The sequence below is a fragment of the Haliaeetus leucocephalus genome, unplaced genomic scaffold, assembly GCF_000737465.1.
Source record: "Haliaeetus leucocephalus isolate CR32 unplaced genomic scaffold, Haliaeetus_leucocephalus-4.0 Scaffold92, whole genome shotgun sequence".
Classification (NCBI taxonomy): Eukaryota; Metazoa; Chordata; class Aves; order Accipitriformes; family Accipitridae; genus Haliaeetus; species Haliaeetus leucocephalus.
In genome coordinates, this window is record NW_010972528.1 from 808,142 (window position 1) to 823,513 (window position 15,372).

Below are 15,372 nucleotides of genomic sequence, written 5' to 3' on the forward strand. Positions count from 1 at the left end.
AATTTATATAGGTTTGTTTTCTGGCTTTTTTGTTGTTGGATGGTGGGGTTTTTATGATGAACATTGCAATGGTAGGGTTTGGGGGCCTTTTTATAGTGCTTCTCAAAGGACAGTAAACAGGAGTACTTACAGTAAGTGCTGCAGAGCAACTTATAAACACGCATTTTTTGTAAACATTTTCTGCACTGCTCAGAGCATGAGTCAGAAGTTATATCCTTTCTCATGAGTTCCCTGACTAGCCTCTCCGAAGCAGTCATTTACAGCATCTAAAAATTTACTCTCACACAGTCATGTGACATACACACATCTATAAAGAATAATCTGAATTTTAAGGATATGTTTACAGCCTTCCAGGCACAATATAGAAGATTTCTCCCTATAGCTGCAGGGACCGCTCTAGCTCTTCCTTGCTGCCTTCTTAGCGCATTGGCTGATAAGACAGCATGCTCGTTAGCATTTCAATTTTCTTATTCCTACTGAGTCTGGAACCCCCTGCTGCTACAGAGGTTTCCTCTGTACATGGTGGGGTTTGCTGCTTTGATTTTTTTTTCCAACTACATCTGTGAACAGTTGTGGACACAGCTAGAACTACATTCCAGGTCTATATTGCTGCAGAGAGCAGTGAAAAGTGCCACCTCTGCCAATCGTTCAAGCCTCAGGGGAGCTGTGATTCAAGGTTCCAGATTGTTTGAACACACAGTAAAGGCACCATCTAAGCCTTGTGCAATAATACCAGAGTGCTTGGTCCTGACAGACCCGAAAACACTTAGCAAAAATCTGTAGAGGAGCAGACCACTCAATTACTCTGGCAGAAACAATCCCCACCACCTTCACCTGCTCACATTAGCAAGCCCAAGACCTGCTGGATTTGCTGCCAGCAGTTGTTCAATGAGCAGGACATGCCTCTTGGCATAGAGAATGTTTCTTATGCCCTGATCTATTTGGCTGAGCTGAAGGTGAAACAGCATAAAACTGTGGCCACTTTGTGTCCTCTAGGGCAGCTTCCTCATGTGGTGGTGTCAAGCCTCCTTAGTTTCAGTATCACACAGCACAGCTCCACTGGCAGAGGGCCATTGGCCAACTCCGTCCCTCCTTACTGCCTGAGGGCGCTTGTTTGTTTCTGTGCCTCTGCTGCTGCTGTTGACATTAGCACACCTGGAATTTAACAGAGAGAGTGGACACCACTTCTGCACATCACCTTGGCGCACAGCTTCATCAGAATCACGGCTGCAGCATTTTGATGGTTTCCCATCTGTCCCCATCCCTTGTTGGGTCATTGCACTGTATTGCCACCATAAGGGTGGCAATACTGAGCAAACTGTTGGAAATTACAAGAAATAACATAATTGTTGAACTCGGATAAAATAGGTCATCTCCTACTTCAGCTCATCCTGCTTAACTTTATTATTTTCTATGCAGATTCATCCTCCCTCTTTTGTGTACTGCAGCAAATCCCATGCACATAATCAAGGGGAAAAAAAAAAAATCATACAATAGTATCTTTCCATTTTCAGACAACACAGCTTTAAATTAGGGCTAGAAGCTTGTATTTTTATAAAAAGCAAATACTACAAATCCAGAAATTCTAAATTTAAGATTACACTTTAAACTAGATACATACCACCATGGAAATGTGTCACTGGAGGGGGGAAAAAAAAAAAAGAAAAGAAAAAAAAAACATGACCACAAGCCTGCCCAGTTCACAAAATTTTGCTCTTCAACTTATGCTCCCATTTAAAGCTCAAGACAAACTTTAAAAATAAGACAATAATGACTGTAGAACTGTACACAGAATCTGCAGACAACCTAAAATAAAATAAGGCTCTCTCACCACGCTGGGTATCAACTCCACAGCCTACAGCTTATATCCAGAACTTCAAATTGTCACATACTTGACTGCTGGTTATTGTTTTAGATGATGCTAGCTAGTTTGCTTTTCCCCCCATCTACTGCCGATTAACATATCAGAAGCAATGGATGAAATGAGCTTTGAGACCTACAAAGCCTTAGACTAAAAATCACTCTATTCTCTTGAAAATTGAGGGAAAAAAAAAATTCACCTTCAACTCCACCACCATCAAAACCATCAGCTGCTTTCTGAACTTCTTGGTGCAGAACAGCTTCTCACTTCCTCGATTCTAAATGCTCCAGACCAGTTTTGTGTATACAACAAACTCAAAACTAGTTAAACAGTACTTATGGGCATCATCAAGCACAGCCTACTGCTTGTTTTTTTTAAATGAACAAATTATAACATTCAGTATCATTCAACATAAATCTCTATAGAGTCTGCCTGCCTGTATCATCCCCGGTTTTGGAGTTTTTAGGTGTGGACAGACTCCATATGGGGTATCCATTAACTGGGGTCCCTTTTTGAGGGATTCAAAGAGCCTCTTACAAGAGAATGCACAGAAATGTTAGCACCCACTTTCAAACTGGAAAAAAAAAAAAATCTTTTTTTAGGGTATTGGGTAATGATACATTTAAATCCATTATCCACCATACATAAGATATATACCTCAACTAAAGCCAAGCAAAAGTGACCTCCTAAAACCATCTTCTCAGCAGTGAACATTGAAAACTTGGAACTGCCCCCCACACCCAATCCGAAGCTTCAAAAATGCTGCATCAGTAGATCAATTCCAAATAGAGCAGACAGACAAAAATAAACGCAGACACATGCTAGTGATTGAATCAGAAGAACAGTCTTGTTTCCACTTACCAGCAGCCTCGGCAGTTACCATAGCACCAAATTCTTCCAGACTTCTACTGCACCTCAGCCCTGCCCTGTCAATACTGGTTGCTTTTTAAAATTTGAATAGACTGAATCAGCCACACTTACTGCCAGCCACAACATCAGCTCTGCCTCTTTTATCCGTGCACTGACTGTCCTTGGCCATAGCAGATGAATGAAGGACCTTGGTAGCAAGTCCTCATGCCAAAAGATGCTGGCTCCACACATGCCTCTGCACAGCACACAGCCAGCAGGATTACCAATATTTTTCCCCTCTAGATCTCACAGCACCATGACCGTGGTAAGATTAAGTTCAAAGAGACAAAGCTTTTTGGTTCCCTCCCCTACTTCCCAAGTACTTCAGCAGTAAACATCAGCATGTATGCTACTCCAGCACAGTGATGTTGAAATAGGACAGCATTCACTTCTGGCTCCTAAGAGAACTTGTGTGGTGGATTCTGCAGTGCAGATATTTTCAATGTTGCGATTTAAATTTGTATATTTAAAAATATATATTTCACTTTTTTGCTTCTGCCAATAAAAGACTTTCCCTGGAACAGAGATGGAAAGAGCCAAAATGCTAACTGTACTTCTAAATTAAAACCTAACTTTTAAAGATACAAAAGATCTCAGAGGCACTGGCTCTAGCCAGGAGGCATTATATATTGTTACTGGGCAGAAGTTACCCAAAAAGCTACAAGAAAAGTTATTTCACAGAAGTGACAATATTTGACTAACCTAAATTCAAACAAAGGGATCTCTTCAAGTGTCTGTTCTAAGTGTTACACAGTCATACCAGTAGAGGAGTACACTGATGGCTGCATTTGGTTTGTCCCCAGAAGGGGAATCCACCCATGTCACAATTCTTCAAGTCAAAAGACATTTCTTCAGAACAAACATGTTACCCAGAGAGCCTGCCAAAAAGCCAACGTAAGAAAAGTATTTTGGCTAGTCTGAAGCTACTTTGTGTGAGCAACCCACAAAAATCCTCATGAACCCAGCAGAAAAGAACAGACCTGCCCTTTGACAGCAAGTAACTAATGCTGAAATTGCAGCACTTGCATCTGTTTGGCTTTTTGAGTGCAAGACTGAAGAACTCATGGGGTAGAACAGAGGAGGACACAGCAACAGAACTCATGTATACCCATACTTTATATTCATCAGTTTTAAGAATCCCAGGAGCAAAGAACATCTCCCTTTGAATGCCTGGAAAGCACCCAGCACTTGGGAGGCATTGCTATATGCGAAATAAATAAGGGTGGGGCAGAAGAAGGGAGAAAGCAATTAGTCCATGGTCATAACTGGACCAGGGCAGTATACCTTAAACAAAGGAGGCATTTCTTTACCCAAAAAACTATGAGACTTTCTCCAAGAAACTCAGAAAGAGTACTCTTCCCAAATGCTAGTTCTGACAATTAGCAGAGCAGATTTATTAAGGCTCTGCCATGAAAAGAAAGATATTATGCCTTCCCTTTATTTATTTCTTAACCTGTTGAAAGGTACCAAGTCAGAATGGTAAAACGATCCATGCCACTCCTCTTCCAAGCGCCTGTGAAGTTTACCTAGAAGGCTAACAAAATTCATGCCATCTGAAAGCTGGGGAAACGAAGGAGGAAAAATACATCGGTTTAGCACTGGTTGGCTATCTAATGACAACAAGCCTAGAACTCTTCTTTACTGTGCTGGTAACACCCTGACACAGTAGTCTCTCCTTAGAGCATGCTTTACTATATATGCCAAGGTACACTGAGGCTCAAACTTAAAGAGTTAAAAACAGAGATGTTAAATAATTTGTTTTGTAGGCCATGACTTCCAGTAAAGCAGTCATTCCCTGCTCAGTTAGTGAACTAACAATATCACTAACACGTGGCAGAAATTCCTGGGATTGGCATTTTATTACGTGGCTCAGCCAAGACCAAGCAACCCAGCTGAGCCACCAGTTAAACAAGGGATGTTCCTCTCTTCCAGAGGCGAGTTCATGACTCAAAGGCTTACTGCATCCTGCAATTTTTTCTAATAACCGCACCTATCTGGTAGGAAACCTGTCCTCCCAGCTATAATGCACCCCACTCTTTCAACACACACAGTTAAGTCTAAAATAATCAAGCTAAATTGTTAACTTAGAGATTAATAACATTCCCCATCACACTGGTGGCATTTCAGGGACTTTCATAGTCTCTTGTACAAAGCTCTGAACTATCATTCTTGTTGTCTGAGGTGGGCCCTGACTTCATGCCAGGTTTAAAGAGTGGTGAGAAATGATAACCCATATCAATTTACCACCTAAAACCACATTGTTGCAGTTATGGTGGGGGAAGGGGCATGTTATTTTAAGGCAGTGAAAAAACAAGTGACATCAGTTTAAAAAAATTACCTATGGTACATAAAATACTGGATTCCAACTGTCTCTGACTCCTCAGTCTAACAATAAATATTTTGGGACTACTTCATAATGGAATAGAATGAATCTCTGAAGTGGAAGTGGTTCTGGTTTTATTCGTGGATGTTGAGCTGTTCTGTAACAGTGCTTCAGAAATAGCACTGACGGGCTCCAGAAAGAATCCCAATTCTCCAAGCAGAGGTCAGTAAAGACAAATAATGCAAGGCTGAAAAGAAGTAGATAAAGGCAAGAAAATAAAATTCTTAAGAGCTCATTAAAAACAACTACAAGTATCCTGAGGCATGGAGGATTCCACTGCACATCAGCCCTTAGAAAGGCAGAGAAGCTCTAAAAGCCAAAGAGTGTGGAAGAGAAGGTGAGTGAGCAGAACAAAATTAAGAGGCAGCAACCTGGTAACATAACACATCTTCTCAGTCTGTTTATGAGTAAATACTGACAAAACTACAGGAAGAATAAAAAACTACTTTTGCTAGACCACAGTATCAGATTCCCAGCTCCCTTCCAATTTTAGGATCACGTTCAACTGGTAACTGTCAGCTGTAGGACGGGTCAAATCTGTCCCTTTTCTCTGTTACCTTCAGGAAGGGAAAAGACTGATGAAGTAGATTAGCAATATATGTAGGAATACTGAAAGGCAGAAAATACAGATCAGAGATAAGACTTGACTTGAGCACCATTTAAGAAAGAAAAGGCATAACACAAGCCTCACCAGGTTAAATCACTGCTAGGATCTGGCCAGAATAACCAACTTCTCCATCTGCCACCCCAAGCACCATCACATCCAACAGGACCCCAAACCCTGCAATATACTGTGGTTGAAACCAACTGTGTCTGAAGCTAAGGTGTCCCACCACCTTAGTTTTCCAACTTTAGATTTTTCACTCTTGACAGTTGACTTGTTCTCTAAGTCAGCTGGTATTCAACAAAGTTCACATAAACCATGTCAGTGGCAAATAGTGCATTCAGTCTGGGAGCAGCATGAAGCATTACTGATACCAATTCTCTGATTATTTATTCTGGTTACACCCAATTGAGGAAGTAGAATTTTTGTTCACTTTGTCCTGCTGATTAACAAACCTCACTTCCAAATGCACCATTCAGAGCTGCTGAAAAATTTTATCCAATATATTAGGGAAGTTAAACAGGTTTCCACAACTGAATGGACTTGAGATTGTTTGACTGCCAGTCTAAACAACAGGCCTTTTCTCCTGGCATGAACAAAGCTTAGAAAACAGTAAAGAAAGACACCAGAGGTACCGCAAATATCTAACAGAAAGGCGTCCAAAAGATGGCAAGTCATATAAAGACTACAAGTTTCACGCTGAAGACTAATCTTGCATTTCAGTTCATCATAACAGACAGTCAGCTTCAAACAGCAGCTTGAGTTCCTGCTTTCTCCACTAAAAAACAGGGTGAGCAGTATAAATGCAATACCCAAATCAGAAGAAAACACTCTGCTGCCAGGTAGCTGGTTCTCTTAAGAGGTATTCTCCCATCCTTATAGGCTAATTTGCTCTCTTTTAGGCTTCAATCAGGAAATGGATGGTACCAATTCTTATGAAAGGAAGATTTACCTGCTAATAGAAGTTTTCATGAAATTACAGTAAGAAAGAACTGTAATATTTACATAAGTTTTTTTTTAATTATGTGGAAAACATATTACAGAAAAAGTAACACATGGGAAGTTTTGGTAGATGTATTTATGAAATAAGAATACTTTCTCTTTAAAACAGTGACAGATAGTCAGAGTTAGGGTGAGCACTGGGAGAGCAACACACACTGAATTCACAGATCTTTACATGCTGACATCTCCACAACAAGGAACAAAGGCTAGATGTGGAGAGCATCAATACAAAGAACTTGTAAACAAGAAGGAAGATTGTATCTCTAGGATTGAAACTGTAGTGTGGAAACAGGAGATCCAGGCTTATACCACAGGTACAATGTAAAACCCATTCCTAGAAAAGCAGTTAAGAAAACAAATCTGGCAGTGCAGTCAATGTAAGACAGTTAACACAATTCAGCTTTACAGGGCCAGCGGCAGAGCTGAAGAAAGAATCAGGCTTCACAGCAGATGATAAATTCTTTAGCAGTTCATCATCTGAGAGCTCCGTAAGCAAAGGAAAAAAAGTTTCGCCTCTATAAAAGTTATTCAACTTGTAGAATTTAATTATTAAACAGAGAATTGCTTAGATCTATAAGCCTAGAACATTTAAATAAGTTCCCATTATTCTATGATTTGATTTATTAACTGTAAACATATTCTGAAGAACTGAAGCATAATAATGTTTTACATATATTCTAAAGATGTTCAGTTGATTTTGCTAGAGTTTACTTTTGCCATATTCCTGCTTTTTCTATAAGAGACATTCAGAAATAGCAGGGGGAGGAGGGAGAAGAAAGAAAGGAAAAAAAACCAACAACAATAAAACCTTTTCCTGAAATTATTGTTCTTTACTGTGCAAAAATCTCACAAGTCTAACTGGACAAAAGAAAAGAAAAATTAACAGAAAGAAAGAAAGAAAGAAGTTATCATAGCCTGAAATCTAGAAGATCTCAGATTTCAGACATACCTAAATGCACACAAGTAAAAAAAAAAAAAAAAAAAAAAAAAAAAAAAAATCACACATCACCATCACTACTTCCATTTTGTTTCCTAATTTCACAAATTATTTTAATAAGAAATTTATATTCTACCAGTACAATGGATGGGCCCATGATATTACTATAAAGCACCGAGTTTCACTTTCCATTTCATTGATTTTAAAAAAAAAAAGGAATTAAAAAAAGTTATCAGCTGCAAATCAGATATTCCAATCTCATAACATGCTTTACACTGAAAAAGCTACTCTCAATACTACTCCCTTTTGCAAGAGTTTAGCAGAATGACAACAAAAAAATAACAACTCATATGAGATGTCATCAATAGACATGAAACCTCCACAGAAAATGAGAGTGTCTCTACACTTTGGAGCACCAAAGCTCAGTCAGTCAGTAGCTGAGCAAGCAAGACTTGCTTGGGCAAGACTGTTTGCAAACAGAAACAAGGTGAGAACTGTTTACTGAATCTACTTGGGGGGATTTATTTATGTGTTGGTTTGTTTAAATGAATGTCTGCGGAGCAGCATAAATTCAAGCAAGCAGACATACCTGCAAACAGAAGAACAACCCCCTCTCTGTGCTGGTTTTGGATTCTTGGAAACCAGGATGGAAAAAATAAAAAGGGGGAGGAAATCAATTATTTACAGGCTTATCAGATACAAATCAGGGATCACACAGCATGCGCAGACACTAAAAATCATCAGTTCCCACAGAATACCCCTACAGCCACATCCAGACATGCATGACATTATAAAGTGTCCGCAGTATAACCAGCCAATGGATGCACACAGACAACCATGCCATTAAAGCCACCGACGTCAGAGCGCTTCATGGACAGGCCTTCTGTCAGCATCTGGAAACCATTAGAGCACACGAGTGAAAGGCTTTTCAAACAGCAATCACACTCACCATATGCTGAAGAGAAATGGAAAGTTGGCAAGGAGAAACATAAGCAAGGAAGAGAAGGGCACATTACTTGTTACTAATGTAAAGACTGCTAAACAACCAATAAATCTGACCTTTATTTTTCTTTTTCAGTCAGAGAGAAACTAAGCTATTTTTAAGTCTGGGATACGATGCACTTGCGTATAAAAGCTAAAGATTTTAAATAAACTATGGTATGAACTAAGCTAGATTAGCTCTTCGGCCACTCTGCTCAAAGTACTCTTTCCTCCCTCTCTCAGAAAAATGCCTGCAACCTAAGCGAGTGCTGACCAACGTCTCTGGACAACAGGCTTCACATCTCAAAGCAACTGTGAAACAGTGCTGGAAGAAGGATACCAACACACACATGTCTTCCCACTGTTCCTCTTCTGCCCTTCTGGGTCTCTTCTTCCCCACTTAATGCACAGAAAGCACTGTATCAAGGACTGATCCAGCAAAAAGACAGTTAACATGATCCAACTCATTACACAGTCAGTAGTGCCGGCACAAACAAAAGGGTTTAAAAAAAAATAAAAATCATGGCAAGAAGAAAAGCTAGACTGGCTCTTTCGGGAGCCTTCCTGAGATGACTCAAAGTCCTTGTGAAACCGCCCGGTGCCCCTGGCACAGAGGGCTGTGCCACTTGGCACCTCCTCTGCCCACAGACCACACTTGCTCTGTTTGCGCAGAGCACACAGAGCCACCACCGACAGGCTGCAGGCTCTGCCACCACCAGAGAGGTCAGACTTGCTGCAGAATGCCAGCATGCCAAAGTATCCATCAGTAAGCTGCCATCCAAAACCAAATAATTAGCAGAAAAGACAGCTGTCAACAGCAAACTGCCATTGCAAACGCAGTCCATAGGCTGCTGGACTGTCTTTCCTAGGAGCAGCTCAGAAATGGAGAAGATGCTGCAGGACAGGTGACTTTTGCTGGAATCAGGAACCCATGCACAATCAGGGTCAGCCTCTGGGATGTCCTCCCCAGCAATACTCCATCACAACCCAATGCGTGGCTGGGGGAGGTAAAACAGGTCAAGAAACTGAAACGGTGGTCAGGAACAAGCACTGCCACCCATGAGACAATTCACCTTCCCCCAGCATAAAGTGGACAACAAAGATGAATTGTCCTCCTGAGTCACAACAGCCTGTAAGTTGTGGGTTGACTGCCCTACCCTGATGAGTCGTACACTGCTCCTGTTTACCAAGCAGAGACCATCTAATGGGAAAACAGAAGCTGTGAGATGTGCTGACATATCAACAGTGAACAGAAACATGTATTTGAGAGAGAGAAAGAGAGAGAGGATAAGAGTCCAGTGCTTCAAATATAGTTAAGGTTGAACTGTTACAAACACCACTGTGATAAAAGCATGAGTTATTTGTGGCAGCTCAGGAACAGAGAGTCACATACATTTCTGCCAGTCTGCTCATCTGAGGAATGCTGGAAGCAAGCCACTCACAGAACCACGAAGAGGTCTGGACTGGAAGGGACCTTGGGACCTTCCTTCTTCATCCTCCTGCCCAAAGCATAAGTAACTCTGAAAGTCTTATCAGGCAGTCTGGGGCCTTGCCTGGGCAAATTTGAAGATGGATATGTCACAGCCTCTCCAGGCATCCTGTTCTGGTGCTTAACCATTCTCACGAGCAAAAGTCTTTCCAGCTGGCATATCCCTTGCCACAACTTGTGACCCATTGCCTCTTGTCCTTTTTTTCCAGTTGACAACACTCAGGAGACACACACACTATGGCTCAGGAATTAAGTACCCAGCAAGCCTTAAGACAAAACTGTTCAATAACACTTGGAATAGAACTAAATGAGGGTTGCTGCAATCCTGCCCTTCCCTCTCCCAGCTCAGTCCATCCCTTTATTGACTCGCCTTCAATGCACATCAGGGAGCAGAACCCTGAAAAGTAGTCCTCCATTTAAAAAAAAAATATAAAAGAAAGAGAGCAGCAATTTCTGACAGTGATGTCAATAGATTAAATCATCATAATTATTTTGAAGTGGCCAGCTTTCAACCAGTTATCTCCTTGAACCAGTTCACCATAGGACCAGGTAACAGATTGTCAACGTGAGGGAAGGCACAGAAACATACAGCAAATGGAAGGGCAGAATCCCACAGTCCTGACTTGTATCATCTTAAAGTGTTGTGGAACCACTCCCTGTGTGTTCAGCGAAGACAAGGAGGTGAGAAGAGGGCTGGAACTAGAGACTGTAGACTAAATCCTCCTCTACTCTGAGGATAAGAGCCATCTCCCCAAACAAAGCCTCCTTGTCAAGACAATTTTTCAAGGGTAGCCTGGCAGCCTCCGCCCTCCCAGAAAAACAAACAATCAAAACAAAACAAACACAAAAAACCCAACCACACAAAAAACAAACCCAGTAAGTAAACATGACCTCTTATCAATACACACTAAAACCACCAGAATGAGAAATGACCACCATTCAGCTAAAAGTCTCAATCACCTTTCTTTAACTCAAAGGACTGTGGTTATATCTCAGTGAATGAGCAGTGGGAGAGCCAAAGCTAAGAAAAGCTGATAAAAGTTTCTTAAGTGCACCAAATGGACTTTTTGCATGCTGTACTTGCTTTGAAATACCCGCCAGTAAACTAAGCTAGATTTTACTGATGCTGAGGCAGAAAAGTCTAGCAATGGTAAAAGGAGAGTATTCACAAATCACTTCATCTGCTTCTTTAACAAAAGCACCTTTATGGAGCAGGTGCATTAAAGGGCAGGGGAGAAAGACAATGTAAAAGAGGAAGCTTTTCTGCCAGCTACTGGTGCAGTGCCGTGGCAGTCTAAAGCAACTTGTGTCTGTACTGCTGCAGTCCCTCCCTCTTCCCTTGTGCTGGCACTGGTCTTTGCAAAATTGAGCAGAGAGATAATCTGCCTGAAAAATGGGGGGAGGTGAGGGTGCGTTATTTTTACTGCTAGGATACAATGTGGTGGGTAAAAACAAAGGAGAGAACCACAGCATACCGGAGTAACAGAAAGGAGAAGTTAAAAAGGTGGTACTGATGGTGGTACTCAGTTGACTCTATCTCAGGCTTCTCTGCCACAGTGACACCACCAAATCCAGAACTGGCACTGTCTGATGCCAATTCAAGAACTCTTATCACAGCATATCGTAGACAGGCAACATCTCTTGTTAGGCTGCAAAAAGTCATCATGTGAGCTTCAGGATTCTTACAGCTCCAGTAAAAGCCACTGGGAACTTCTATCCCATTTCTTACCTGCAACCTTCGTTTCTGTTGTTTATTAGCAACTGTCAGCATCTAACCAGAGCGTAGAGCGCTAGACTAACAATTATTAGCACAGAAAGATGATAGCTTTGAGCTATGGAACAAAATCAATCAGAACTCCTCAAAGCACACTTCCTGAAATTCATTCCACCAAAGTATTTTTTGAGTAAACCTTGTTTCAAAATCCAGTCGCTCACATTTTAAAACTAAATGTGAAAAGCCATTACAAACTCCAGCAAGAGAGACACAGTGAATAACATCACGCAGTCCTTACCTCACTACTCCGTACAGCATAAATAAAATAACAAGCTACAGAGCAGAGACTTTACACCTGAAGTACCCATTCTGGAAACGAGCTTAGAAAGATCCCTCTTCCTCTCCCCTTGCTAAAGGGCTTCCAGCTGAGTTCCTAGGGACATGCTTTACCACTTATGCCACTTGAAAACTTTCTTCCATTCCCTCCAATCCCTTCTTTAGATTTCTGAACTTGTATTCCTTTAAATTGAAGACACCATGGTGTAGTAAACCCTGGAGAGCTTCCTAAGAAGAGATGCCTCTGTCACAGTTCACTATTATAACATACCAAGCCTCCAATGGGCAGACTTCAAACTACTGAAGATGAGACGCACAAGCCTACCTTCTTAAGTGACAGACAGCCAGCAGCTACAATATAAATTCACAATTACAAATCCCCAGCACTACAGTGTGCAAGATAGAAATTGGAGTGCTCTCTACCAGCAAAAGAAAAACAAGGCACAGCAATGGCTGAGACATCAGACCAGCTCTCAAAAGCTCACCACTGCCCTGACTTCAGACCATAGCTATCAACATTTCATGTGCGTATTGCTATAGCGTTAATACACATGGTTCTGTATCTTTCAAAGTACTCCTGGACATTAATTGTAATTACAGAATACAGTAAAAACAACAATGGACTATTAATATAGAAAACTCTGATCTTGGGAAACAAGCAGCGAATTCCATTATCTCCCTGTAAGATTGATCCAGAATACAGTAAGGATTAAGTGCTGTTCCGTGACCTTTCATAATGTGATTTCTTTGGAAAATTGTCTTGAAGTTCACTGTAAATTATTTCAATTTTAGCAGCTACATAAACTAATCAAAGTGGGGTTTCAAAACAGACAAGCAGTTAATTGCCAAGTCAGTGAAGTGAAAGAATAAAGATGGTCTTTTCCCTGCATTTGTAAAGTGTTCAGCCCAGCATCCACCTCTGCACAGATAACCTAATAATTATTAAAGGCCTAAATGCAGCACAATTCAAGATCCTTTGCAAGCCTCTTTACAAATAGGCCATGTCTCAATTCAACGACAGCAAAAAATTTCAACAGTAAGAAGTTATGACTTTAAATTGGTTTTCAGTAGGAATGTTTGCTGCCCTTCCCTAAGACCCCTAAACCAGTCAAGAGTTCAAATGTCTTCTGTGTGGCTTTCACTTCTGGATAGTTATATCTGCAACATTCATCCTTTAGCAATGAAAAACGCCAAATACATACACAGACAGCAGGCGGATACCTTTATAATGATTAAAAATTAAATCTACACTAGCAGTAAAAACCCAGACCTTGTTAGAAATGCCCCTTTATTGCTTCCCCACGTTTCCCAACATCCTGAATGCTGCTTAAAAGGAACTCCACATACATTCTGGTTCAGTTACATCTTGGATCAAAATACTGCCCAATACAGTGACCATAAGACTGGATGAGCGCCAAAATCCACTGCCAGTTCAGTTCACTGAGGTGCCGCCTAGTAAGGGATGGCTGCTTCTAATGCTACCAAAAGGATTTGCTGCTTTTGCAGTTCTTCCACTTGCTACTGTTCAAAGTAGTACAGACTGATAGGGCGGACGCAGTCTCAACAACAGCCTACGATATTAAATATTACCACAAACATGATTTGGTGAGGAAAAACTTTCTCATATTTAGCATTCTGGTTCCAGCACAGTCTCCCAAGCTTCCACAGTTATCTGACATGATACTCTGTGGTGCAATCTATCCTGAGATAATGACTTGAGTCCAAATTCAGGTCCTAGACTAGAGATGACAGAAGTAGGGCAGATTCCAGCTTATATTCACCATCTCATTTCCCTCTCTTTGAGCATCTTTTCCTTGATCATGCATAAGGGGTTTCTAAGAAACAGTCTCCGAAGTTCTCCTTCCAGTGCTCAAGTACTGCTATGACTACTCTTTACCATGCAAACAACTCTCTAACAGTCCAAAATTAAGTTCAAGGTCCCTCCCTTCTACCTCACTCCACTTCTGAGGCATCATAATTTCAGAAATCTGAGTGACCAGACCCAGCTAGCAAGAGGAAAAACTATTTTAATGAAAACTGCACTGGAGACTCAAAGTTTCCTAAATTTTTAAAGCTGCCCACACCAAACAGCACAGAAAGCAGCTGTGTAAGTGCCTCTGCTTCCAGTGCATTCTACCACATTTAAATCTCTTAACCAAGAGAATATAACCTCCCCATGATGTACCTGTTACACTCAGCAGCCATGGGACCTCTAAACCTTCCAGAAAGAAGGTCAGAGTACAGCAGAACTGCTAAATACGCATCACCAACCACTGAACTGGAATAAGACACTTACCCATCTCTACCTTTACTGACGATCTTCACTTCAAAGTAATAAATGCCACAGGCTGCAGGTATAGGGTGCGTAGCCCTGACCGAGGCAGCATCTTTGTGATTTTTACCGTGACCTAGGAAAAAACAGAAATGTAAGTACTGATGGGATTTGAACTGTCCCACGCCTTGATGTAAAACGCCACTGTCTGAACACAGCGGGGATCCGTTTCTACATATATCCAACAATTTAAAGCACACTATTCAGAGAACTAGAATACACAATCCTGCACTGCCACCATGAACAATCCCTACACTAAGAGCACTGTAGCTTCTCCTTTGTTTTCACTGTGAAGTTGCTGAGAAGGACTCACTATCCCCCTCCCCACATACATAATTTGAAGACCAATGTACATCAACAGAAGACAAAAATGATTACACAAGAGGGGAATGACATCAGTGTTTACTAACCAGGCAAGAAAAGGAATAATCAGCTCTCCGCTGGGTGGGTAGGGAAAACAGCCTCCAATAGCAAGCAAGAAAAACATCAGTACGATTCCCCAAGTCCTACAAGTCTGCGAACATCTATTTTGTGTAAATTCAAGGAGCCAAAGCCCCAGTTATGCAGCGTGCCGACGCCATCCGACCCCTCGGCCGGGTTTTAAGCGGGATGACAGAGTAAATAGACGATCCGGCTACACAGACGCGCTGGGGCCCGGCCCGGTGACACCGCAAAGCGTTATATAAAAGGCAGCCACGCCGCCGGGGAAAGAGCCCCCGGCTCCAGACCACCGCCGCTTCCCGAGCCCAGCAAAACCCCGCGCCGGGCTGGAGGCCGGCCACGGCACCCGGGACGAGCAGCCCGCCCCGCGGCCGGAGCTCGGC

At 41.7% G+C, this 15,372-nt stretch overlaps 1 protein-coding gene across 1 annotated transcript in view; it reads right to left on the reverse strand.

Moving 5' to 3' along the window:
- Positions 1 to 15,372, reverse strand: part of RANBP10 (RAN binding protein 10) — an 80,264-nt gene that overhangs the window by 64,571 nt on the left and 321 nt on the right. The window contains exon 2 of the mRNA XM_010583443.1: positions 14,513 to 14,624. Coding sequence (XP_010581745.1) covers positions 14,513 to 14,624 — 112 coding nt within the window. The remainder of the gene's footprint in view (positions 1 to 14,512; positions 14,625 to 15,372) is intronic.